At 42.1% G+C, this 26,965-nt stretch overlaps 4 protein-coding genes across 4 annotated transcripts in view; 3 read left to right on the plus strand and 1 right to left on the minus strand.

Moving 5' to 3' along the window:
- Positions 1 to 26,965, minus strand: part of LOC310749581 (olfactory receptor 8U3-like) — a gene marked incomplete at both ends in the record, with an annotated part of 89,483 nt that overhangs the window by 12,208 nt on the left and 50,310 nt on the right. The window lies entirely within an intron of this gene.
- Positions 5,977 to 6,913, plus strand: LOC310742764 (olfactory receptor 9G19-like; the record flags this gene model as incomplete). Its single annotated transcript, XM_083572262.1, has 1 exon — positions 5,977 to 6,913. One exon carries the CDS (start codon positions 5,977 to 5,979, stop codon positions 6,910 to 6,912), a length of 936 nt encoding a protein of 311 aa, XP_083428388.1. The 3' UTR covers position 6,913.
- On the plus strand, positions 11,873 to 12,808 carry LOC310743091 (olfactory receptor 9G19-like; the record flags this gene model as incomplete). Its single annotated transcript, XM_083573193.1, has 1 exon — positions 11,873 to 12,808. The coding sequence occupies one exon, from the start codon at positions 11,873 to 11,875 to the stop codon at positions 12,806 to 12,808; it is 936 nt and encodes a 311-aa protein (XP_083429319.1).
- LOC310743022 (olfactory receptor 9G19-like) lies at positions 20,024 to 20,959 on the plus strand (the record flags this gene model as incomplete). Its single annotated transcript, XM_083573069.1, has 1 exon — positions 20,024 to 20,959. One exon carries the CDS (start codon positions 20,024 to 20,026, stop codon positions 20,957 to 20,959), a length of 936 nt encoding a protein of 311 aa, XP_083429195.1.

The following is a 26,965-nucleotide window of genomic DNA, read 5'->3' on the forward strand; positions in this document are numbered from 1 at the left end:
ATAGTCAACAGTCCTAGTCAGGGCTTTCTTTTGCAGTTGGGACTCACTGGAACACAGTTCTAGCTCCTCTCAGAGGAGCACCATTGCCATTCTAAGAGAACAAGAGAGTTCATGGTGAGTCCTAGCACCTCTTTTTCTAGAAAAATAGCACACTGGTCCTAGGGTTCTCCAACACCATGCTGAAGACCACCTTCACTAAATCAGATAGGGACAAAGTGTCAGCATCCCCAGTGTGACTCTGTAACTCACAACCAGGTGCAAGGATGTGAAATATGTTCTGGCGAGACAGCTGGTGCCAATGAGATGGTAGTTGTTGTTTTTTTCTGGACATTTCTCAGAGAACTTTTTGTTATATATGAGCATATAAATCTCATTGATAAATCACATGGATAAAAAGAAAGTTTAATCCAAGAAATCCTTGTCTGTTTGTGGCCAGATGGTTGTCGTTATTTATTTATTTTTTTATTGACTGGCTGGCTTACTGGCTTACTCACTTATTTAACTTGCATAGCGCCCTTCATCTGTAGATCTCAGGGAGGTTCACAGCATAAAAATACAAGATAAAAACACAAAATATGTAATAAAAACAAGAACAAAAACAAAGAAAACCCTCCCCCCATTCCCTCCCATGAACACATTTAAAAGGATATAGGAAGTTAGTTAGCCCAAGGTCTAGTTGAAGAGGAACATTTTCACCTGATGCCTAAAGGTAATGAAGGCACCAGTGGAAATTCTCTGGGAAAGCATTCCACAATTGGAGAGCTGCTGCAGGAAACTTGTGTTGCCACCATCCGGACCTCTCTTGGAGGAGGAACACAAGGAAGGGCCTCAGAGGATGATTGCAGGGTCCAGATTGATTCAAATGGAGAGAGGTCTTGAGGTATTGCAGTCCTGAGCCATTTAAGGTTTTGTGGGTCAAAACCAGCACTTTGAATTGGGCCCAGAAACTAATTGGCAGCCAGTGTAGTTGGGCCAGGATCAGTGTAATATGCTCAAACCATCTTGCCCCGGTGAGCAATCTGGACACCAAAGTTCAGGGCCACCTGAAGTTTCTGAACAGTTTTCAGAGGCAGCCCAACATATAACACATTGTAATAATCTAACCTAGAAGTTACCAGAGCACAGACAACAGTAGTTAGCTTATCCCTGTCCAGATAGGGGCATTACTGGTCCACTAGCCAAGCTGGTGGACAGCACTCCATGCCACTGAAACCACATGAGCCTCAAGCACCAGTAAAGGGTCCAGAAATACCCCCAAGCTATGTACCCGCTCCTTCAGAAGAAGCATAATCCCATAAAGAGCAGACAACCTCCCATCTATTTGGTCTAAGGAACCACACACTAGCAGTGCCTCAGGGGATAAAACTGAATCTTGAGGAACCCCACTTTGAAGAGCACTCCGCAAGCAACAGCCTCTGGAAATGACCATCCAAGCAGGACCAGAACCACTTCAAAGTAGAGCTGCCCACCCCTTACTCAGACACCTGCTTCTTCTTTTTTTTTAATTTTTTTTTTATTATTATTCAAAATTATAACAAAACATATTTTCCAAAAACACATCCTTATTTCCCCCCCCCCATTTTCCCTCCCTCCCCCCCACAGAACCCATCCCCCCACCCCACCCCCCGACTTCCCCCAGTTCCAGTCTTTGGTTTCTCCAATAATGCTATTTTCTGCATGTTACACAGTTGTATAGATCCTCAAACTGTTTAGCTAATTATTATCAGTAAAAAAATTGTGAATGTTTATTCAAAACCTGCCAAGGAGTCCAGTTCGCTTTGTTGCATCTTCAAATATTTTGTGAAAGGTTCCCATTCATCCTTAAAGTCACAGTTATCCTTATCCCGTAGCTTATATGCCAATTTTGCCAGTTCTGCATAGTCCATCAATTTTTCTTCCCATGATTCTTTAGTTGGGGTTTCTTCAGTCTTCCATCCTTGTGCTACCAGAACTCTCGCGGCCGTTGTCGCATACATGAAGATGTTTTTCAACTTTTTTGGCAGGTCTTTCCCTACAATCCCCAACAAAAATGCCTCAGGTTTTTTAACAAATGTTAAATGGAACATTTTCTTCAATTTATTGTATATCATTTCCCAAAAATTTTTAATTACTTTACAATCCCACCACATATGATAAAATGTTCCCTCCTTTTCCTTACACTTCCAACATATATTTGAACTAGTTTTGTACATTTTCCCTAACTGCACTGGTGTTATGTACCATCTGTACATCATCTTCATGTAATTCTCCTTCAGTAGGGAACAATCTGTAAATTTTAAGTCAGTTTTCCATAATTTAACCCGATCTTCCATCATAATGTTGTGACCTACATCTTGTGCCCATTTAATCATAACTGATTTTACCTCTTCGTCTTTCGTCTCCCATTCTAATAATATGCTATATGTGGCCTTCAGTAGTTTCACTTTCCCTTCAATCACTTCCATTTAAAACCTGGATCTAGTATAACTAAATCATTTCTTACTGTCTTCTTTATATGTTCCATGTAGTTGTTGATAATGCAACCAACTCTGAAAGTGGTCTTTGATCTCATCATAATCTCTTAATTTCCATTTTCCATCATGTTCCTTTAATAAATCAGCATATGTGAGCCATTTTCCTTTCTTTCCAAGTGGTTTGAGCAGTAATGCTTCATGTGGTGAAAGCCACCACGGAGTCTTTTGTTCCAATAAGTCTTTATATCTCTCCCATACTCTCATTAATGATTTCCTGATTATATGGTTGTAAAAGCTTCTATGAATCTTCCCTTTCCCATACCATAAGTATGCATGCCAGCCAAATCTGTTGTCATGACACCTGCTTCAGAAGGATATCATTGTTGAAGGTATCAAAATCCACTGAGAAGTCAAAGAGAATAAACAAGTTCACATTTCCTCCTCTTCAAATGCATGTGTTTGAAAGGATGTGTGAAAGGTCAGGTTCTGGGTAGCCAAGCACAGATACATTTACAAATTCATGTGTGTGTGTGTGTGTGTGTGAGAGAGAGAGAGAGAGAGAGAGAGAGAGAGAGAGAGACACTCCACAGGGCCATCCTGTTAGGCTGCAACAGATTGTAATGGATTGCTTTGAAGTCACTTCAGCACCAGATGAAACCTCCCCCCCCCCCGCCCCCGCAAACCACCCAAATATATAATGTGCAGAGGAGGGCAACCAAGATGATTAAGGGGCTGGAAACAAAGGTTCAACAAAGGTTGAAGGAACTGGGTATGTTTAGCCTGGAAAAGAGACTGAGAGGAGATGTGGTTGCAATCTTCAAATATCTCAAGGGCTGTCACATGGAAGATGGAGCAAGTTTGTTTTGTGCTGCTATGGAGGATAGAACTTGAGCCAATACCTTCAAGTTACAAGAAAGGAGATTCTGACTAGACATATGGGGAAACTTTCTGATAGTAAGAGCTGTTTGACAGTGGAACAGTCTTCCTCATGAGGTTGTGGACTCTCCTTCCTTGGAGGTCTTTAAGCAGAGTTTGGGTGGTCATCAGTCATGGATGCTTTAGCTGAGATTCCTGCTTTGCAGAGGGTTGGACTAAATGACCCTTCTGATCCCTTCCAGCTCTACAATTCTACGATTCAATGATTTCAGCTGAAAATTAAAAACTAATGAATATTTGTCAAAGCTCCCAAATAATATGGACTTCTAATGGATCTGCAGCCCTTACATTTGCTGCTTTTTCTTGTTGAAATCATAAAGATAAACACAATGTAGGTGCTTCATGCAAGTTAATGAACTCTAAGGAGGATGTTCACAAGACTTATTCCCTCCCCAAGGGATAGAGTAAATAAACAAATCTTTACACAATTATCATATAGCAGCCCACCTGAGAGCAACAAACACCAAATGCAAGCTTTTAATTGAACCAGACCTCTGAAATGCCACCCCACTGACAGCACACTGGGAACAAGACCTTCAGAAAGAGAGAACGTTCTCCCCACCTACCCTTGGCAGTCAGGATTATTTGGCATGAAGGAACGGAAGTACACACTTAGATCAGCTTCTTCTGAGAAGATTTATAATGCCATCTTTCCCTTTTTATATTCCAATTACAACATTTCTAGAATCCCATGCATTATGTGTGGAATGATGCCTACTTACTTTCCAATATAACAAGGAAAAGGGGACACAGACACCAGAGCCATTCTTTGCAAGCAACAGAAAACCACGTGTTTATAACCCAGCACACCCAAAACTGACTTCCCATTTTCATGCAACGTCGCTTTTCTTTTATGTCTCCTTGCTTTGAAAGACTTGCAGCATCTGAAAGGAAAAGAAGAGCTCTCTTCTTGGTTGCATTTGATGAGGTAAGGAAATCAGGCTTCAAGCATTGATGGTTCTGCTGCCAGAATGATTATGATGACTATGATTTTAGAACTGAAGATGTCTGGATAGCTTTTTTAAAAACTCCATGTAATTCAATGGTTAGTTTAGAAGAGGGTAAAAAAAGAACAGAGGCTGTCTCTTCCCCACCTCCTTTGTTCTCTATATTGTAGGTTGGTTCACACATGCATGTCTTGTCAGCAGCATCAGGTGAACAGCACAGACTGAACTTCCGCAACACCTCCGAACGCAATTAGTCCAATACAGGAAGGGAGATCAGCATGTGGGTTTTTCACTCATGCAGCTGATGAGGATGCAAACATCTGGTTTGCATTCAAGCCTTCTTTGAACTGATCAGGTGTGTCTTTTGGTGTGGCTGCCAAAGAACATCTCCTTCTGGAACCATTGGCTGTGTATGCAGAAGCCATAGTGAGGCTCCACAGCTCACACCATCTCCATCCACACAAACTGCTGCAGCACACTGGGCTAGAGAGGAGGAGGGTTGTGATGGTTGTGAGGTAGGTGTGGTGCAAAGGTGCCAGCAGCAGCACCAGACTGGCTCCACCAGTGCATTTGCACTGTACCAACGTCACTGCCACAGCACCCCTTCCCTTCTCAGACCCAGTATGCTGCACTGACTCAGTCAGACAGAGGTCTGGTGAACAGGGCAGTGTCACCATATGCCTGCTTTTATGTTATTAACTCATAACCAACACTTTTAAATAAAGTTAACTAACAGTTCTTGTCATCAGAAATTAAGTGGGACACTAATCTCCCTTATCGTGATTGAAGCATTGAGTTATATGTAACAGAGTGGGAAGATGCAGAAGCACTAATATTCTTAAGTTTATTTACTAAGTCCTTTGGTGCTGTTCGATTAAACAAGTGAGATCTGCACCAATATGTCACAGTGTACCCTTGCATACTAACAGGGGTTTTCAGGGTTCCTGTCTCAATATTCTTGTAAGACATTCATATATAAAATGTACAATAATAGTTAATATGAACATGGAATAATTGCCATGTCTGGCCAAACTCTCACAATATGTAATTGACAGGTCCAGAAGTATGCATTTTCCTGTGTCAGTTCTCTATACTCTAAACGATATTTTCTAATCTATAGAAATTAGAGCACATTTAAATAATGCATAATAATTAGAAAACATAGAAATTAGAGTGCATAATAATCAGAAAACAGAGAAATTAGAGCACATAATAATTAGAAAACAGAGAAATAAGAGCACATGTATTAAATAATACATAATAATAAGTATGAACAGTCATAGTCACCAGCACTAGACACTTCAGAAATATTTTTTCAAAAGATGAAAAAGGAAGTGGTTAAAAATAATGATGAAACTGAGAAAAAGTGTCAGTTTAAAAAGTATTTTACTTAGCAAAAAAAAAAAAGCTTTGTTACAAGTGAGAAATCAAAAAGCCCAAAATAATTTTGAAGTGCATATTAGTGAGAATCCCATTAAACAAGTAATCTCCTCCCTCCCCATTTTTAATTGCCCTTGTGAGCTCTCTGATTCAGAACATATTGAGGAAAAGGAGCTTTAATAGGACACCATGGTGCCATTCCAAGTGTTAAGTGTCCTGTGTGTTTTCAGGTCCTTCAGCAAATGATTGACAGAAGATTCATGGAAGGAGGAAATCACACCACAGTCACTGAATTCATCCTTTTGGGATTCACAACAAATCCCAAACTGCAGCTGGTACTGTTTGTGGTGTTTCTCATCATTTATATAGCTAGTCTAGCCGGGAACATTGCACTCATTCTTCTAATCTGCAGCAGCTCTCACCTCCATACGCCCATGTATTTCTTCATTGGGAACCTTTCCTTCCTGGATCTGTGGTATTCCTCTGTTTATACACCAAAGATCTTGGTGAACTGCATCTCTGAAGACAAGAGCATTTCCTTTGGTGGTTGTGCTTCCCAATTCTTCTTCTCAGGTGCCTTTGCCTATAGCGAGTGCTACCTTCTGGCAGCCATGGCCTATGATCGTTATGTGGCCATTGCTAAGCCACTGTCCTATGCCACTGCCATGTCCAAAAAGCTGTGCACAGTGCTGGTGGCCCTCTCATATCTGGGGGGGTTCATTAATGCCACTGTTGGAACCAGTAAAACCTTCTCATTGAGCTTCTGTGATGGCAATGTCATTGATGACTTCTTCTGTGATGCACCCCCTCTGATAATGCTGGCATGTGATGTGACTGACAGTTACCAGACTATGCTGTACGTCCTTCTGACTTTAAACATCATTGCCCCTTCAGCCTTCATCCTTGCCTCTTACGCCTTTATCCTAGCAGCCATCTTAAGAATCTCCTCCACTGGTGGCAAGTACAAAGCCTTCTCCACATGTGCTTCCCACCTGACAGCTGTCACCTTATACTATGGCTCCATCCTCTTCATTTACTCACGTCCCAGTTCCAGCTATGCTTTGGAGCATGACAAATGGGCTTCCACATTCTACACAGTGGTCTTTCCCATGCTGAACCCCCTGATTTATAGCTTAAGGAACAAGGATGTGAAAAAGGCTGTGAAGATGTTGATGACAAGGAGGACAGATTTCTAAATTAAAAAGACTGTAAGATCAGAAATAAGCGTGTAAGATAGTTTTGTAACTCATATCTGAATGCTATTATCACCATAACTTCTAATCTAAAATATCAAAAGTCTCATTTGAGGCACTGTATTGAAAACTCAAATGGTTGGCTTCTCAATTGCATATGACTGATAGATAGCTTTCAATTTTATATGTGTCAGTCTCAAATGGAGGTATCTGTCCCATAGGAAGTGTGAGCTGGAGTGCCAACTTGGCCCCACGACTGTGGTTGCCCGGGGCCATGGGTGCCATGCAGCCCTGGCACTGAAATTTATGAGTGCCCATCATGAGGAATTTTGTGGGTGTTCGGGCACCCAGGCCCCAGGAAGTTGGCACCTATGAAAGTGAGCAGTAAAGATTCTCTTTTTCACCTTAGCCTTGCAGATCTCCTCAGAACTCTTAGTCAACTACGGTAAGTTATGTGGGAGATAACAACTGTGGAAGGGAGACAGGGTAGAGAATGAAGAGACACCTTTTGCTCCTGTTTAAGGCAGTCACAGAAAGGAATGCATCAGGGCATGTTTAGGGAGGAATCAGAAATGGTGGAACCCCACACCTCCCAGGCCAAGACATTATGGAAATATTTGGGACTCCTTAATAATGATACCTGCTGACAAAGGTCCATATAGTTAAAGCTTTGGTTTTCCCAGTAGTGATGTATGGAAGTGAGAGCTGGACCATAAAGAAGGCTGATGGCTGAAGAATTTATGCTTTTGAATTATGGTGCTGGAGGAGACTCTTGAGAGTCCCATGGACTGCAAGAAGATCAAACGTATCCATTCTTAAGGAGATCAGCCCTGAGTGCTCACTGGAAGGACAGATCATGAAGCTGAGGCTCCAATACTTTAGCCACCTCATGAGAAGAGAAGACTCCCTGGAAAAGACCCTGAGGTTGGGGAAAATGGAGGGCACAAGCAGAAGGGGACCACAGAGGACAAGATGGTTGGACAGTGTTCTCGAAGCTACCAACATGAGTTGACCAAACTGCGGGAGGCAGTGGAAGACAGGAGTGCCTGGCGTGCTCTGGTCCATGGGGTCACGAAGAGTCGGACACGACTAAACAACTAAACAACAACAACAATAAGGATACAGCATTAGCATTGATGGCACAATTAAATAGCATGCATTCCACTGCTGGTGGTTTTGATTAAGCAAAGGATAGGTGTGCAGCAGATTAATCGGAATGTCATGTGTGATTTAATTACTCAGGTTTATGATCGCCTTTGCTTTCTGTGGGCATGATGTGTGGCCTCTGTGGCAGCAGAATCTCTGACCAGTAGAACCCAGTAGAGGGAGGCCTCTGCCTAGGGCCAAGAGAGGTGTTCTGTTTTGTTTGCATGGTAATGAGAAACTACCTAATTTCCACTTCTTGAACCAAGATGTGAACAGAAGCACAGCTCTCCTTCAAAATTCATACTTTTCCCAATTTTGCGGTGCTATTCTTTAGTTAAACCATGAGTAGGAAAAAAATGCACTATATTAGGGGAGCCTTTGCAAAAATGTGTATATTTGTCAAAACTGAACACTAAAATGGTGATAAATTTTCACGAGGATTTATTTTAAAAAAACAAAAAACAAAAACACCCAATTCAAAATTGCTTTGGAAGTGTTGAAACCTGAATTTAAGATTGATAGATTCATTTTTATCTTCCTCCACCTTACACCAACGTCCTTAAGGAGCAAGGACTTGTGATTGTGATGAAATCCTTTTTTCTCTCTGTTCTCAAAATGCTTATCATAATTTTTGTTCACCATTAGGTTTCTGATGGGTGTGGAATGAATGAATGAATGAATGAATGAATAAATAAATAAATAAATAAATAAATAAATAAATAAATAAATATTATTCATGAATTCAATATGTCATGATGCAACATGGTATATGATTGTCTTTTTTATGCTTGCATGGGTTCTTTTATTCAGACATCTCAGTGACATCATGGTGCCCCACATCCTATATGATTGGCCTGTAGTTCTACATGGTTTCACATGCCTCAGGGTGATATCAAGGTGTCTCCGAACTAAAGAGCTAAGATCAACAAAGTGCATAGGGGCTTCTATGTGCAAATAATCTCAAGAAGTTGTGAGCTAAATATTACCTTTGTGTGTGTGTGCAAAGTGTAGGTAATTAATTTGACACAAAAATGGAATTCTGATGGATGGTGGACTGTGGACTGTGGACATACAAGTTAATGAACTCTAGGGAATATGTTCACAACACTTATTCCTTATACAAAGAATGTAGTGAGTAAACAAATCTTTACCCAACTACATAATCATATAGCAACCCACCTGAGAGCAACAGGCACCAAATGCAATCCTTTAATTGCACCAGAGCTCTGAAATGCAGTCCCATTGATAGCACCACTGAGCCGGGGGGCGGGGGAGAGAGAACCAGAACCTTCTGGATAAATATCCACTCGCTCTTTCTAATCAGGACTGTTTGATGTGATGGAACTGAAGAATACTGAGATTAGCTTCATCTGAGGAAATTAAAAATGTCATATTCCCCACTGTTATATTCAAAGTAAATCTTTAAAGATACCTATTGATTTTCTAGTATAACAAGGAAAAGGGTACATAGACCCTAGAGCTCTTGGTTCCAGTGTTCAGCATCAGAACAGAGACACTTTCCACAACCTTGCAGTTCTTCCATATGGTGCTGCCAGAAGACACTTTAAGCTTATCGCCAAGAGAAAAATGACACTCTCTATCACTAATTGGCCATCAGTGGCCAGCGACAGAAAACCATGTGAGCATAACCCAGTACACCTAAATTTGGCTTCCAGTTTCCCTGCAACTTTGTTCTATTTTTATTTATCCTAGTTTGGAAAGCTTTGTAGAGCCTGGAAATAACAAGAAGCGGTCTTTCATTGGATGGGCTTGATAAGGTAAGGAAATGAGGCTTGGGTAGTTGAAATGGTTGCGTAATTTTGGTGCCAGAATGATTATGATGAGTATGATTTCAGAATAACAACTGAAAACCTCTAGATATATTTTTTAAAACGCCATCTGATTAAAGGATTACCTTAGAAAATGGTTCAACAACAACAACAACAGGGGCTCCCCTCCTCTGTTCTCTATCTTGTTCTCACATGCTTGTCTTGCCTGCAGCATTAGGTGGTGATTTGCAGCTAAGCATGAGTCATCACGGAGGAAAGAGGATAGGGTGAACTGAGAGCCAGTGTGGTGTAGTGGTTAAGAGCGGTAGTCTCGTAATCTGGGGAACCGGGTTTGTGTCTCTGCTCCTCCGAATGCAGCTGCTGGGTAACCTTGGGCTAGTCACACTTCTTCTGAAGTCTCTCAGCCCCACTCACCTCACAGAGTGTTTGTTGTGGGGGAGGAAGGGAAAGGAGATTGTTAGCCACTTTGAGTCTCCTTAAGGGGAGTGAAAGGCGGGATATCAAGTCCAAACTCTTCTTCTTCTTCTTCATATGACCTCAAATACGATTAGCCAAATACTTCAAGGGAGATTGGCATGTAGGTTTTTCACCTACGCTGCTGTTGCTGCTGCTGCTGATGCAAACACAAGGATGGCATTCAAGCCTTCTTTGAACTGGTCATGTGTGTCTTGATGTGGCAGGGGATGAACATCAGTACCTGGAACCACCACGTGTCTGCAGAAGACATACATAAGGCTGCACAGCCCTGCTGATCTCTGTCCAGATGAGTTGCTGCAGCATACCAGGATAGAGAGGGGAAGGGGTGTGATGCTGTTGACTTGGTACATTGGGAATGGGCCAGCAGAACACCACATTGACTTCACGGGTGCATTTGCACTGTGCAAACCTCACTGCCACCACACCTCCTCCCCTCTCTAGTGACTCAGTAGGACAGAAGTCAAGCCAACAGGGCAGACATGACATCCACTTCTAGCATTATGTTAATGGCTCACGACCATTGCCTTTAAATAAAGTTAATTCGCAAATCATGACATCAGCAATGATGGAAGCTTGGAATTGAAAGGGAATACACAAATGGACTAATATTCTTACATTTAATTGCTGAGTCTTTTGGTGCTGTTTGATTAAAGAAGTTGCATCTGCAACACAATGTCATAGTGTATTCTTGTATCCTAGCAAGTGTTTTGAGGGTTCCTGTCTCAATCCAATTGCAATATATTCCTATATATAATTAAAACAATCTGTTTAATCTGAACAAGGATTTAGTTCCATGAATCTGGTCAAACTCTCATAACATGTAACTGATAGAGCCAGAACTCTATGTATCTTCCTATGTCAGTTCTCTGTACTCTAAATGATATTTTCTGATCTCTAGAAATTAGAGCACATTCATAATACATCTCTCTGAACTGCCATAGTCATTGCACTAGATACTTCGGAATCTTTTTTGCAAAATAACAACAGGAAAGTCAGATTGAAAAACAAACAAACTGAGAAAAGTGTCAGATTAGAAAGTATTTTATACATTGGCCTGAATACAAGCCTCACTTTTTTTCCAAATTCTGACCATGAACAGTTAAAGTGTGTCTTAATTTCGAGACCTTACAAAAATTGGCTTTTACAATATTGCTGCTGAAACAGATATGCGGTAAAATGGAATGGGTGTGAGTACCTGCAGAATTTTAAGGGAGCGGCTTATATTTGGGTATTGTCTTGTTTTCTTTTTCCCCATTGAATTCTAAAGGTGTGGCTTATATTCAGGCCAATACGGTATATACACTTTGTAAAAACATGGCTTTGTTCCAGGTGAAAAATCTGAAAGCTCAAAATAATTCTGAAGTGTGTATTAGTGAGAATCTCATTAAACAAGTAATCTCCTCCCTCCCCATTTTGAATTGCCCTTGTGAGCTCTCTGATTCAGAACATATTGAGGAAAAGGAGCTTTAATAGGACACCATGGTGCCATTCCAAGTGTTAAGTGTCCTGTGTGTTTTCAGGTCCTTCAGCCAATGATTGACAGAAGATTCATGGAAGGAGGAAATCACACCACAGTCACTGAATTCATCCTTTTGGGATTCACAACAAATCCCAAACTGCAACTGATACTCTTTGTGGTGTTTCTCATCATTTATATAGCTAGTCTAGCTGGGAACATTGCACTCATTCTTCTAATCTGCAGCAGCTCTCACCTCCATACGCCCATGTATTTCTTCATTGGGAACCTTTCCTTCCTGGATCTGTGGTATTCCTCCGTCTATACGCCAAAGATCTTGGTGAACTGCATCTCTGAAGACAAGAGCATTTCCTTTGGTGGTTGTGCCTCCCAATTCTTCTTCTCAGCTGCCCTTGCCTATAGCGAATGCTACCTTCTGGCAGCCATGGCCTATGACCGTTATGTGGCCATTGCTAAGCCACTGTTATATGCCACTGCCATGTCCAAAAAGCTGTGCACAGTGCTGGTGGCCCTCTCATATCTAGGGGGGTTCATCAATGCCACTATTGGAACCAGTAAGACCTTCTCATTGAGCTTCTGTGATGGCAATGTCATTGATGACTTCTTCTGTGATGCACCCCCTCTGATAATGCTGGCATGTGATGTGACTGACAGTTACCAGACTATGCTGTACGTCCTTCTGACTTTAAACATCATTGCCCCTTCAGCCTTCATCCTTGCTTCTTACGCCTTTATCCTAGCAGCCATCTTAAGAATCTCCTCCACTGGTGGCAAGTACAAAGCCTTCTCCACATGTGCTTCCCACCTGACAGCTGTCACCCTATACTATGGCTCCATCCTCTTCATTTACTCACGCCCCAGTTCCAGCTATGCCATTGGGAGCGAAAAATGGGCTTCCACATTCTACACAGTGGTCTTTCCCATGCTGAACCCCCTGATTTATAGCTTAAGGAACAAGGATGTGAAAAAGGCTGTGAAGAAGTTGATGACAAGGAGGACAGATTTCTAAATTAAAGAGACTGTAAAGATAACTTGATAGATCAGAAATAAGTGTGTAAGATAGTTTTGTAACCCATATCTGAATGCTATTATCATCATAACTTCTAATCTAAAATATCAAAAGTCTCATTTGAAGCACTGTTTTGAAAACTCAAATGGTCAACTTCTCAAGTGCACATGACCGATAGCTTTCAATTTTATATGTGTTAGTCTCAGATGGAGGTATCTGTCCCATAGGAAATGTGAGCTGGAGTGCCAACTTGGCCCCACGACTGTGGTTGCCCAAGGCCATGGGTGCCATGCAGCCCTGGCACTGAAATTTATGAGTGCCCATCATAAGGAATTTTGTGGGTGCTTGGACCTAACCCTAACCCCCAGATGTTGCACCCGGTGCAGCCAGCCCCCCCTGCACCCCCCACACTACGCCACTGATAGGGAGGAATCAGAAATGGTGGAACCCCACACCTCCCAGTCCAAGACATTCTTAAAATATTTGAGACTCCTTCATAAGGATACAGCATTAGCATTGGTGACACAATTAAATAGCATACATTCCACTGCTGGTGGTTTTGATTAAGCAAAGGATAGGTGTGCAGCAGACTAATCGGAATGTCATGTGTGATTTAATTACTCAGGTTTATGATCGCCTTTGCTTTCTGTGGGCATGATGTGTGGCCTCTGTGGCAGCAGAATCTCTGACCAGTAGAACCCAGTAGAGGGAGGCCTCTGCCTAGGGCCAAGAGAGGTGTTCTGTTTTGTTTGCATGGTAATGAGAAACTACCTAATTTCCACTTCTTGAACCAAGATGTGAACAGAAACACAGCTCTCCTTCAAAATTCACACTTTTCCCAATTTTGCGATGCAGCTCTGACACGTAGTCAAACAATGTGTAGAAAAAAATGCATTGTATTAGTGTATTAGTGTAGTCTTTGCAAAAATGTGTATATTTCTCAAAACTGAACACTAAAATGGTGATAAAATTTCATGAGGATTTAAATTTTTAAATGTTTTAAAAAAACATCAACACCAAATTGCAAATTGCTGTGCAAATGTGGAGACCTGAAATTAAGATTGACAGATTCATCCTTATCTTCCTCCACCTTACACCAATGTCCTTCAGCAGCAAGGACTTGTGATTGTGCTGTAAGTTGGCAACAATAAGTGAAATGAGAGTCAGTGCAGATTAGTAAGAAGTGGTGGTATTTAGGGCAAATAAATTCTAACAATGTATATAGTTATGAAGTCTGAATTGGTTATATGTATCTACTTAGGAAAGAAATCTTGGGTTCACTGTTGTCAGCTCAGTGTTAATGAAATGAAAAATGCAAACTCATTGTATTCTCATTATTATATTTGCAAATATAAACATTAGAATGGATTACTATTTTAATACCGTATTGGCCCGAATATAAGCTGCACCCGAATATAAGCCACACTTTTAAAATTGGACGGGGGGGAGAAAAAAAGGGGAAAAAATACCCGAAAATAAACAGCTCCATTCCTCGCTGCTCCTGGCTGCATACTGGGGGAGGGAGGAGCAGTGCTGCGTTGCCAGCGTCCTTTCCTCTTCCTCACTCTCTCCTTTCCCGGCCTTGGGGGAGAGGATGGGGGACAACGTGCAGGGCAGGCACCACTTTGCTAGGCTCCTGGCGCTGTTTGCCCCACGCTCCTGGCTGCATACCATAAGGTCGCAAATATAAGCCGCACTTTAATTTTTCACGGTCTGAATTTGGGGGGAAAGTGAGGCTTATATTCAGGCCAATATGGTATATGACCACAGTGGAGAGACTCCTTTGTGAATAAAGATGAAACATTTATTGTTCCTCAACATTGGAAGGAAAGTTGTTATGCTGGAATGGAGAAAAACTACTGTTGACATTTATTGATAATAATCATTGAAGAACCACTTTTAGACTTCTTGTGCGAAAGGAAAAATGAATGAACTGAAATGTCTGGATCTGAAGACTGGGGAAATATTGCCTAGCAGAAGGAGGAACAGCTGGATGCCATCCTGAAGTGAATGCTTCTCTCTCTCTGGGAGAAGAAAGGGAAGCCCCAATGAGAGCTGGGAGGGTCCACCCCATTTTGTGTGAGAGAAGGGTTAATATCTACCCTTGAGAGAGGGCTTTGTGGTTTCTTCATAAGATCCACTTCTCCCAGCTTCCTCACTCAGGTCTCGGTCATAAACACCACATTGGCTCCCCCACCCACTATCAAGTCTTGGATCAGTGAGATCATATTATGAACCAATCCGGCATTCAGCAACAGAACAGCCAGATTGGTGCATATTTTGGTGGTAGAGGAACGAGAAACCTGAGACTCCGTGGGGGCAGAGGCAGAGCTAGCTGCTCCGGCACCCAGAGCGGTGTACATGCTGTGCACCCGGGGGTGAGGCTAGCCGCCCCAGGGGCAGGGCAAGCGTCCCAGGGGGCGGGGCGGCGATATCATCCCCTCTCAGGGATGACACCCGGGGTGGGCCACACCTACCACACACCCCTTCCTCCGCCACTGCAGGAGGGGGGAAGAGAAAGGTAAACCCAGGGCTTTTTTTTCACTTGGAACTCACCAGAACTCAGTTCTGGCATCTCTCAGGTGGGCGCCATTGCCATTTTTAGAGAACGAGAGAGGTGTTTGTGGTGAATTCCAGCATCTCTTTTTTCTATCATCATCATCCATGTATTGCACTAGCCAATGGCCATGACATCATTCACAAAGGGAACAAAGAATAGCAACAATAAGCATAAAAAACCATAAAAACATCAGGCACCGCAGATACAATGAACCACAATCACTTCTCCTAAAAATTATTTGTTGCATACGATAGAATAGCAAGGGGTTCTCAGGTAGAATGTGGCAGCTTAAATGTCCGAATCACCTTTGCAATTGACCGCCATTTTATCTAGTTCTTTTCTCCTGATCTTCTTAGCTGCTAACGCATATAGTGCTACTTTATAAGTTACGAAGTCGTCAGTATAACTCAGCAGCCATTTCACCCTTTCCACCCTGTTCGAGTGTGTTCCATTCGTGAGCAGGGGTTTTATAAATCGGTCTCTTGGTTCTATATATAGTGGGCATTGGAATAAATAGTGGCACAGGTCCTCTACGCAAGGTTGCCCACACAGACAAAGCCTCTCCTTGTACTGTACTTTGCCGTACCGATCATCCACCAACGCCGAGGGCACTGATTGGAATCGTAATTCTGTAAAAGTGTTTTTTCTAGAAACATAAAGCACATGCAAGCACCAGGCATTCCCATCATAGGATTCCCTATGATGAAATACTTTTCTCTTGTTCTAAACATGCTTATCATATTTTTTGTTCATCATTAGGTTTCTGATGGGTGCAGAATGAATGAATGAATGAATGAATAAATAAACAAATAAATAAATATTATTCATGAATTCAATATGTCATGATGCAACATGGTATATGATTGCCTTTTTTATGCTGGCATGGGTTCATTTTTAATGCGGGTGAAAGAGGAGAGTACAAAATATGGTTGGAAGCCCAACATCAAAAAAAGAAGATCATGGCCACTGGTACCATCACCTCCTGGCAAATAGAAGGGGAAGAAATGGAGGCCATGAGAGACTTTACTTTCTTGGGCTCCATGATCACTGCAGATGGTGGCAGCAGCCACAAAATTAAAAGAAGCCTGCTTCTTGGGAGAAAAGCAATGACAAACCTAGAGAGCATCTTAAAAAGCAGAGACATCACCTTGCCAACAAAGGTCCGTATAGTTAAAGCTATGGTTTTCCCAGTAGTGATGTATGGAAGTGAGAGCTGGACCATAAAGGAGCCTGATCGCCAAAGAATTGATGCTTTTGAATTATGGTGCTGGAGGAGACTCTTGAGAGTCTCATGGACTACAAGAAGATCAAACCTATCCATTCTTAAGGAAATCAGCCCTGAGTGCTCACAGGAAGGACAGGTCCTGAAGCTGAGGCTCCAATACTTTAGCCACCTCATGAGAAGAGAAGACTCCCTGGAAAAGACCCTGATGCTGGGCAAGATGGAGGGCACAAGGAGAAGGGGATGACAGAGGACGAGATGGTTGGACAGTGTTCTTGAAGCTACCAGCATGAGTTTGACCAAACTGCGGGAGGCAGTGGAAGACAGGAGTGCCTGGCGTGCTCTGGTACATGGGGTCATGAAGAGTCGGACATGACTAAATGACTAAACAACAACAAATGGGTTCATTTATTCAGACATCTCAGTGACATCATGGTGCCCTACATCCTATATGATTGGCCTGTAGTTCATATAGGATGGTTTCTGTCCTATAGGATCTGTCATATAGGATGGTTTCACATGCTTCAGGGTGATACCAAGGTGTCTCTGAACTAAAGAGCTAAGATCAACAAAGTGCATAGGGGCTGGTTGTGCAAATAATCTCAAGAAGTTGTGAGCTAAATATTACCTTCGTGTGTGTGTGCAAAGTGTAGGTAATTAATTAGACACAAAAATGGAATGTGCATATTTCAGCTGAAAATATAAAACTCATGAATACTCATTGAAGCTCATAGATAATATGGAATTCTGATGGATGGTTGGCTGTGGACTGTGGATATACAAGTTCATGAACTCTAGGGAATATGTTCACAACACTTATTCCTTCTACAAAGAATGTAGTGAGTAAACAAATCTTTACCCGACTACATAATCATATAGCAACCCACCTGAGAGCAACAGGCACCAAATGCAAACCTTTAATTGCACCAGAGCTCTGAAATGCAGTCCCATTGATAGCACCACTGGGGTGCAGGGGAGAGAGAGAATCAGAACCTTCTGGATAAATATCCACTCGCTCTTTCTAATCAGGGCTGTTTGATGTGATGGAACCAGTGGCATAGCGTGGGGGGTGCAGGGGGGGCTGGCCGCACCGGGCGCAACATCTGGGGGTTAGGGTTAGAGGGCGCAAATCCACGGGTTAGGGGGCGCAAATTACTTGCCTTGCCCCGGGTGCTGACAACCCACGCTACGCCTCTGGATGGAACAGAAGAACACTGAGATTAGCTTCATCTGAGGAAATTAAAAATGTCTTATTCCCCACTGTTATATTCAAAGTAAATCTTTAAAGATACCTATTGATTTTCTAGTATAACAAGGAAAAGGGTACATAGACCCTAGAGCTCTTGGTTTCAGAGCTCAGCATCAGAACAGAGACACTTTCCACAACCTTGCAGTTCTTCCATATGGTGCTGCCAGAAGACACTTTAAGCTTATCGCCAAGAGAAAAATGACATTCTCTATCAATAATTGGCCATCAGTCGCCAGCGACAGAAAACATGTGAGCATAACCCAGTACACCTAAATTTGGCTTCCGGTTTCGCTGCAACTTTGTTCTATTTTTATTTATCCTAGTTTGGAAAGCTTTGCAGAGCCTGGAAATAACAAGAAGAGGTCTCTCATTGGATGGGCTTGATGAGGTAAGGAAATGAGGCTTGGTTAGTTGAAAGGGTTGCGAAATTTTGGTGCCAGAATGATTATGATGAGTATGATATCAGAATAATAACGGAAAACCTTTAGATATATTTTTTAAAATTCCATCTGATTAAAGGATTACCTTAGAAAAGGGTTCAACAACAACAACAACAGGGGCTCCCCTCCTCTGTTCTCTATCTTGTTCTCACATGCTTGTCTTGCCTGCAGCATTAGGTGGTGATTTGCAGCTAAGCATGAGTCATCATGGAGGAAAGAGGATACGCTGAACTTCCATATCACCTCAAATACGATCACCCAAATACATCAAGGGAGATCAGCATGTAGGTTTTTCACTTACGCTGCTGTTGCTGCTGATGATGATGCAAACACAAGGATGGCATTCAAGCCTTCTTTGAACTGGTCATGTGTGTCTTGATGTGGCAGGGGATGAACATCCCCATCTGGAACCACCAGGTGTCTGCAAAAGACGTACATAAGGCTGCACAGCCCTGCTGATCTCTGTCCAAATGAGTTGCTGCAGCATACCAGGATAGAGAGGGGAAGGAGTGTGATGCTGTTGACTTGGTACATTGGGAATGGGCCAGCAGAGCACCACATTGACTTCACGGGTGCATTTGCACTGTGCAAACCTCACTGCCACCACACCTCCTCCCCTCTCTAGTGACTCAGTAGGACAGAAGTCAGGCCGGCAGCGCAGACATGACATCCACTTCTAGCATTATGTTAATGGCTCACGACCATCACCTTTAAATAAAGTTAATTCACAAATCATGACATCAGCAATGATTGAAGCTTGGAATTGAAAGGGAATACACAAATGGACTAATATTCTTACATTTAATTGCTGAGTCTTTTGGTGCTGTTTGATTAAATAAGTTGTATCTGCAACACAATGTCATAGTGCATTCTTGTATCCTAGCAAGTGTTTTGAGGGTTCCCGTCTCATTCCAACTGCAATATATTCCTATATATGATTAAAACAATCTGTTTAAGATTTAGTTCCATGAATTTGGTCAAACTCTCATAACATGTAACTGATAGAGCCAGAAGTATGTATCTTCCTATGTCGGTTCTATGTACTCTAAATGATATTTTCTGATCTCTAGAAATTAGAGCACATTCATAATACATTTCTCTGAACTGCCATAGTCATTGCACTAGATACTTCGGAATCTTTTTTGCAAAATAACAACAGGAAAGTCAGATTGAAAAACAAACAAACTGAGAAAAGTGTCAGATTAGAAAGTATTTTATCACATTGGCCTGAATACAAGCCTCAATTTTTTTCCAAATTCTGACCATGAAAAGTTAAAGTGTGGCTTAATTCCATGACCTTACAAAAATTGGCTTTTACAATATTGCTGCTGAAACAGACATGTGGTAAATTGGAATAGGTGTGAGTGCCTGCAGAATTTTAAGGGAGCGGCTTATATTTGGTTATTGTCTTGTTTTCTTTCCCCCCCCCCCTTGAATTCTAAAGGTGCAGCTTATATTCAAGTGTGGCTTATATTCAGGCCAATACAGTATATAGACTTAGTAAAAACATGGCTTTGTTCCAGGTGAGAAATCTGAAAGGCCAAAATAATTCTGAAGTGTGTATTAGTGAGAATCCCATTAAACGAGTAATCTCCTCCCTCCCCATTTTTAATTGCCCTTGTGAGCTCTCTGATTCAGAACATATTGAGGAAAAGGAGCTTTAATAGAACACCATGGTGCCATTCCAAGTGTTAAGTGTTCTGTGTGTTTTCAGGTCCTTCAGCCAATGATTGACAGAAGATTCATGGAAGGAGGAAATCACACCACAGTCACTGAATTCATCCTTTTGGGATTCACAACAAATCCCAAACTGCAACTGATACTCTTTGTGGTGTTTCTCATCATTTATCTAGCTAGTCTAGCCGGGAACATTGCACTCATTCTTCTAATCTGCAGCAGCTCTCACCTCCATACGCCCATGTATTTCTTCATTGGGAACCTTTCCTTCCTGGATCTGTGGTATTCCTCTGTCTATACGCCGAAGATCTTGGTGAACTGCATCTCTGAAGACAAGAGCATTTCCTTTGGTGGTTGTGCCTCCCAATTCTTCTTCTCAGCTGCCCTTGCCTATAGCGAATGCTACCTTCTGGCAGCCATGGCCTATGATCGTTATGTGGCCATTGCTAAGCCACTGTCCTATGCCACTGCCATGTCCAGAAAGCTGTGCACAGCACTGGTGGCCCTTTCATATCTAGGGGGGTTCATCAATGCCACTGTCCTTACTAGTGAAACCTTCACATTGAGCTTCTGTGATGGCAATGTCATTGATGACTTCTTCTGTGACGTACCTCCTCTGGTGAAGCTTTCCTGTGATGTGACTGACAATTACCAGACTATGCTGTACGTCCTCCTGACTTTAAACATCATTGCCCCTTCAGCCTTCATCCTTGCCTCCTATATCTTTATCCTAGTAGCCATCTTGAGAATCCGCTCCACTGATGGCAGGCGCAAAGCCTTCTCCACATGTGCCTCCCACCTGACAGCTGTCACCTTATACTATGGCTCCATCCTCTTCATTTACTCACGCCCCAGTTCCAGCTATGCTTTGGAGCGTGACAAATGGGCTTCCACATTCTACACAGTGGTCTTTCCCATGCTGAACCCCCTGATTTATAGCTTAAGGAACAAGGATGTGAAAAAGGCTGTGAAGAAGTTGATGACAAAAAAGACAGATTTCTAAATGAAGAATACTTTATATATGGCATAGTAGATTTATTTATAATGTAAACTGGTTTTATAGCACACATTTGTATGCTTTCATTGCCATACCTTCCCCATATCTCCCATTTGAGGAACTGTATTAAGAACTCAGTTTTTCCCCTTCTCTACTACACATGGCCTACAGCTATGAATTTAATATGTGTCAGTCTCAAATGGAAGAAACTGTTTCTGAATAAATATGAGCAATAAATATGCTCTCTTCCGTCTTAGGTTTTCAAATCTCTTCAGAACTGTGTTATAACATCTCTCTCTTTTTTACCCATAACATTTTATCCATTTTCCAGCAATAACAAAAACAAAGCAAACAACAATAATAATAAAAACAGATTGACTTCCCCCTATTCTCTTCCTTGGTTCCAATGTATATCAATGTACTACATGTCCATTATAAAGTTTTAACCATTTGCATTACTTACTATCTGTTCATAATAAATGACAAGTATTCTTAAAACCCTGCCAATGTACATTGCTTCTGTATATATGCAATAAAGTCCTTCCATTCTTCCTTAAATTCGTTGTCATCTCTTCCTCCTAATTTCATTGTCAGTTTTGCCATTTCAGCATATTCCGTTAATTTTACTTGCCAATCTTCTTTAGCTGGGATACTTTCTTCTTTCCAATGTTGTGCTAATAATGTTCATGCAGCTGTGGTTGCATACATAAACAAGTTCTTTTGTGATCTTGGTAAATCCATTCCTGTAATACCTAATAGGAAAGCTTCCGGTTTTTTATCAAAGGTTATTTTAAACATCTACTTCATTTCATTATAAATCATTTCCCAATACTTCTTAACAATTTTGCAATCCCACCACATATGAAAAAATGTGCCTTCTGTTGTTTTACATTTCCAACATTTATTTTCTTTAGTTTTGTACATTTTCGCTAATTTAACTGGAGTATAACAATACTACTAATAATACTACTAATAATTTTTATTTATAACCCCCCCCCCCCCCGCCACTGGGCCAAAACTGGGCTCAGAGCGGCTAACATCAAATGTATAACACATTAACATAAAATCAATTAAAATACATCCTAAAATCAGTACAGGATCAGATGGCAACCTGCAGATTTGGGTTGGGGACCTTAAACGTTCATCAGGCCCAACTGTTTGTACTGAACTTATATGAGCCTGTGGGAAAATTTGGGAGACCACTTTCTTTTTTTTTTTTAACATAAATTTTTATTGGTTTTCAATACATTCATACCATTTATCCAAATTTTACCAAATTTTACAAAGTTCAAATTTTGGACTTCCTTCAACTTCCCTGAAAATCATCCATTTTTACCCTTTAATACGCATTTCTTTAATTGCATTGCCATTTGTCTTCCCTCCTTTTTCTATTTACTTTCAGCAATACCTCTTTGAAATTTTTTTTACAGTGCTTCTTGAAACCCCACTAGCGTTGTTTGCACCTCACATACATTTTTCAGATAATCAACAAATTTCCCCCAATCTTCGATGAACTTTTGGTTTCGAACATATCTTATTTTCCCAGTCAATTTGTCCAGTTCCACATAGTCAGTCAATTTCATTCTCCATTCTTGAATCGTCGGTATTTCCTCTTGTTTCCATTTCTGGGCCCAAAGAATTCTTGCTGCCGTAACTGCATACTGGAAAAGTTTAAAGTCTTTTCTTCTTATATCTTTTCCTGTAATCCCTAAAAGAAAAGCTTCTGGTTTCTTTATAAAAGTGTATTTTAACATCTTTTTCAGTTCGTTATAAATTGCTTCCCAGAAGCTTTTTACTTTCTTACATTCCCACCACATATGGTAGAATGTTCCCTCTTTTTCTTTACATTTCCAACATTTGTTACATGTTTTATACATTTTTGCCAATTTTACCGGGGTGAAATTTGGGAGACCACTTTCATGCAAGTTCTTATGAAAGGGGAGAGGGAGTCAGACTGAACCCTGACCAAAAGCCTGGTGGGACAGCTCCGTCTTGCAGGCCCTGTGGAAAGATGTCAAATCCCAAAGGGCCCTGGTCACTTTTGACAGAGCGTTCCACCAGTGGCCGAAAAGGCCTTGGCCTGGTCGAGGCCAGTCTAATCTCCCTGAGGTTTGGGACCTCCAAGATGTTATTATTTGTGGACTGTAAGGTCCTCCGTGGGGCATACCAGGAGAGACGGTCCCGTAGGTACGAGATACCATAATTTTCATATAGTTTTCTTTAATCACCACACATGCTGTAAATTTTCTCTTTCTTCCATAGTTTTTCCCATTCCTCCATCTGTATATTGTGTCCCAGAACTGTGCTATAACATCTCAGTATACAGGCAATCCAACTCACCATTGAACCCATTGTGTTTTGACCAGATGAAATTTTGTCTTTTGGTGCACTGCCCGGAACAAAGCCCCATGAAAGTTGAGGGCTTCATTGACTCATTGAATTGTAGAGTTGGAAGGCACCCCCAAGGGTAATCTAGTCCAACCTCTTGCAATCCAGGAATCTAAACTAAAGCACCCATGCCAGAGGATGACCATCCAACCTCTGCCATCTGACCTCTGCCTTGAAATTTATAGGAAAGGATATTCTTACGGTTAATAATAGATAAAATAATTTTATCTATTTTCCCATGGAAGAGAGTATTTGAATTTCCTGCACTGGTATGTGAAAAGTAACAACTGATTTGCACAGTCAACCAAATCACATGACTCAGCTGCATTCTACCCCCTTGTAGCTATGCTCTGTTGTGCTACAAATAGTCTGCAATTAGGTTTTACGCCTGCTGAGTGAAGTTATGCTTATCAGTATTCTGCCAAATCTGAGTCTCCTTTTCATCAGTTTCAGGTATCTAAGTAATGGTGCCTGCAATTTTCCTCTTCAAAAATATTTAAGGAAAGGGTATAATAGATATGTCTGAAGCTTTTGAGGTCAAAAGTTGAGAACCCACAAATTGTGCATATAATAACTATACTATTAGACATTATATTAAATACATGGACATCAACTGAGGATGGGCAGGAATGTAAGGTATCATCAATATTAAAGAAAAAATAGATTAATTAAACTGTTTTTTAATACTTGTTTCATTCCATACCAAAAGTCTTTTCATCTAGCTTAAAATATGCCTACAACAACAATGTAAAATTCTTACACTGCAAGCAACCTGCTGTCTAATCTTTTAATTTTAGGATTTGTGCTTCCGGCTTTCTTTAATAAAGGTGAAGAAGCTTCAGTGAAGATGGAATCAGTAGAAAAGAGGGTTAATAAAAAAAATTCAGAAAGATGAGGGAAAATATTTTGAGGCATAAAATATAACTTCTGAGCTGTTCTTATAAACCAGTCAAGAAACTTTGGGAATCAATGAAATATTATATAAAGCCAAGAGTTTTGTTTAGGAAGGAAATTATTTTGTTGAAAATGATGACAAAAAAGGCCAAGTAAACATTTCTCCTAATCCATAGTTGTCTCTGTCACTGAGTAGAGACAGCGCTTCAAACAGGGTGATACGAGGCAGAACTACAGTAAATGAGGTTTGTGGTTTGAGGACCCGATCCCCGCATAGTGGAATGAAACACAAGGACATGTGATATAAGGTTAATGGGCAAGAAAAGGCCACAACTTTATTGATTACAGCAGGTGAAAAGGTATTGGCTTAGGCATTGGATTATGTCAGCTGACTCCACCCACTCGGAGAGGGGTGAGTCTAAAACAGGGGGGTTTATTCACCAGTAGGTGGAGCCTGTTGATGCTAATCCAACTATAAACTCTCCCCTGATGTCACCGAGGGTCGTGCCATGGCCTCCCGCCATGCAGGCATCGGACAGAATACACGACCGCCGGATTCCTTTAACGGAATACCCAAAAATTGAAGGCGTAGGCGATGGCCACACCTAGCCCTTCAACACCACAACACATTATTCCAATGCCTAACCGCCACCCGAGCCCAAAAGGGGCTCGCCGCCAATACCCTCACAGCTGTAACCAATCCCTGATGCTGCTGCTGATGTTATTTAACCAAATGTCATTCCCTTGGTCTGAAACATGAACCCCATCATTCCGGTACAAGGCCTGGTCGCCAATCCGGATACGGTCATGAGAAATGACTCGGCCATTCATAAAGCGCACCCAACGGGCTATTGCACGATTTAAGAGTTTCCTGGTTTTTTCAATGGCCATACAGTTCTGCGCACCGCGCCAAAAAATTCTCTTCAAGAAAGAGGACCAGAATACCGTTGTTCTGGGACACAAGGCAGCGATATCGTCCAAATCTCTTTTTATGTTCCTGTGATGGCCTGGGAATCCGATTCAGAGGCTGAACCAGAGGAATCCCAGCCTGCACAGGAGTCCCCGCCTCCAGGGCCGGCTGAACTGGGGCAGGGCCTTGATGCTGAAGCGCCTGCACCTGTGCCGGATCCTCAGGAGCAGGCACCAGGTGAGTCCACTCTGGCTCCGGAGGTGGTTGAGGACTCAGTGCCTACAGGTGAGTCTCCCCCTGGGTCCAGTAACCCTTCAGCCTCTCCTGAACTGCAGAGGCTCAGGGCAGAGAGGCGAAGGGAACTGGTTTCTCCCAGGAGGAGTGCTCGCCTTAAGGCCAGGAGAGGCGGGTCTCCTGGGGGCTGGGACCGCCCCTGGCCTCAGAGAAGAGGTTGCGGGAGCAACGTCGTTGAAGAGCTGTTTCGGCCAGCATCCAGTCCTGTTCCCCCAGAGTTCCTGTCCTTGCCTGGCTTCTCGCTGTGGACCCCGCTTTGCCCGAGGAGGACTGTCTGCCGACCCTCAACTCAGGTCCTGGACCTCGCCCCATGGTAACCTCCCCCCTGGACCAGCACAGTTCCACGACAAGTCCACACTTCTTCTGCTAACAAGGTCATTTTCCCCTAATTGAAGGATAAGGATGTCAGGAGGGCCTAACGCGGCAACTCTCTCCCTCAGCAATGGCATAAGCTCTTCCCAACACATGCCTCGTCTCGAAAACCAGGAAACTCGCACTCCAGGTGGCAACCCAAGGTTAGGGGTGAGGCTGCAGCTAGCCGACCGTACGCGGGCCCAATGGATTATACTATGGCCACAAATCCAGACACTCCTCCTGAGAACGGCTGAGAATAAAGCAAAGAAAAGACGGGTAAGTAGAGGTACTGGAGCAGAACGCATTCTAACGAATGTAACCTTTATAAGCGTCGGATTTCCACCGGCCCATTTCCTTAATCTTATCCGCCGGCAGCCCCAAGCGTGCAGCTGTTGTGGCGGCGCCAATCCTGAATGAGTGTACCGCATAATCCTGGGAAGCTAAACCACAGGCATCAATCGCTTTGCGGAGTACCTTTGTGAATTGGTGTCTCAACAAAGGTGACCCATCCTCGTGAACCAGGAGCGGGCCCGGGCCGTCCAGTCTGAGGTAAAGGTACCGTCTAGTGTCCTTGACCGGGCATGGACCCTGCTGGGCTGAAGCTGTAAGCTTAACAAGAGCACCCCTACCGGCCTGATCAGTTTTGGATTGACGTATCCGCACCATTATGCTTGCTTCGGACAACTGCACATCCTCCATAAGGAGGCCGCACATTGAGCCACTTGCGTTAACCTCGGCTACGACTTCCCCAACTCTCAAGGCGCCAAAAAGGTGATAGACTACATGGGTTTGGCAGAAATGACGAGCAGAATCCGAAACCAGGGAAGAGAAGCAGCGCAAGAAGAATGGAAAAAATTCAAGGACTATTTAAAGAAATATTATAAAGTTAATGAAAGTTAGAATGATGTTGGACTGGAAAGTAAATGGTTACTATTAGCAATGGTTAAGACAAGGAGAATAAGGAAGAATAGTCTAAATTTAAATTAAAATAAGGGAAGATTTGCTGAACAATCGATAAGAATTTGGAATACAGAAAGGGGAGGCATGAGGAAGTCGGGGAAGAAAGGTATATGAAATTAGGATATGAAATGATACATGTTTTTTGTTCTGTTTTTGTCTTTGTATGTTTATGTTTCTTGTGTTGTGTTTATATGGAAAAAATAAAAATATTA

This window comes from Podarcis filfolensis (genome assembly GCF_964270895.1).
Source record: "Podarcis filfolensis genome assembly, chromosome: 1".
In the NCBI taxonomy this organism is placed as follows: Eukaryota; Metazoa; Chordata; class Lepidosauria; order Squamata; family Lacertidae; genus Podarcis; species Podarcis filfolensis.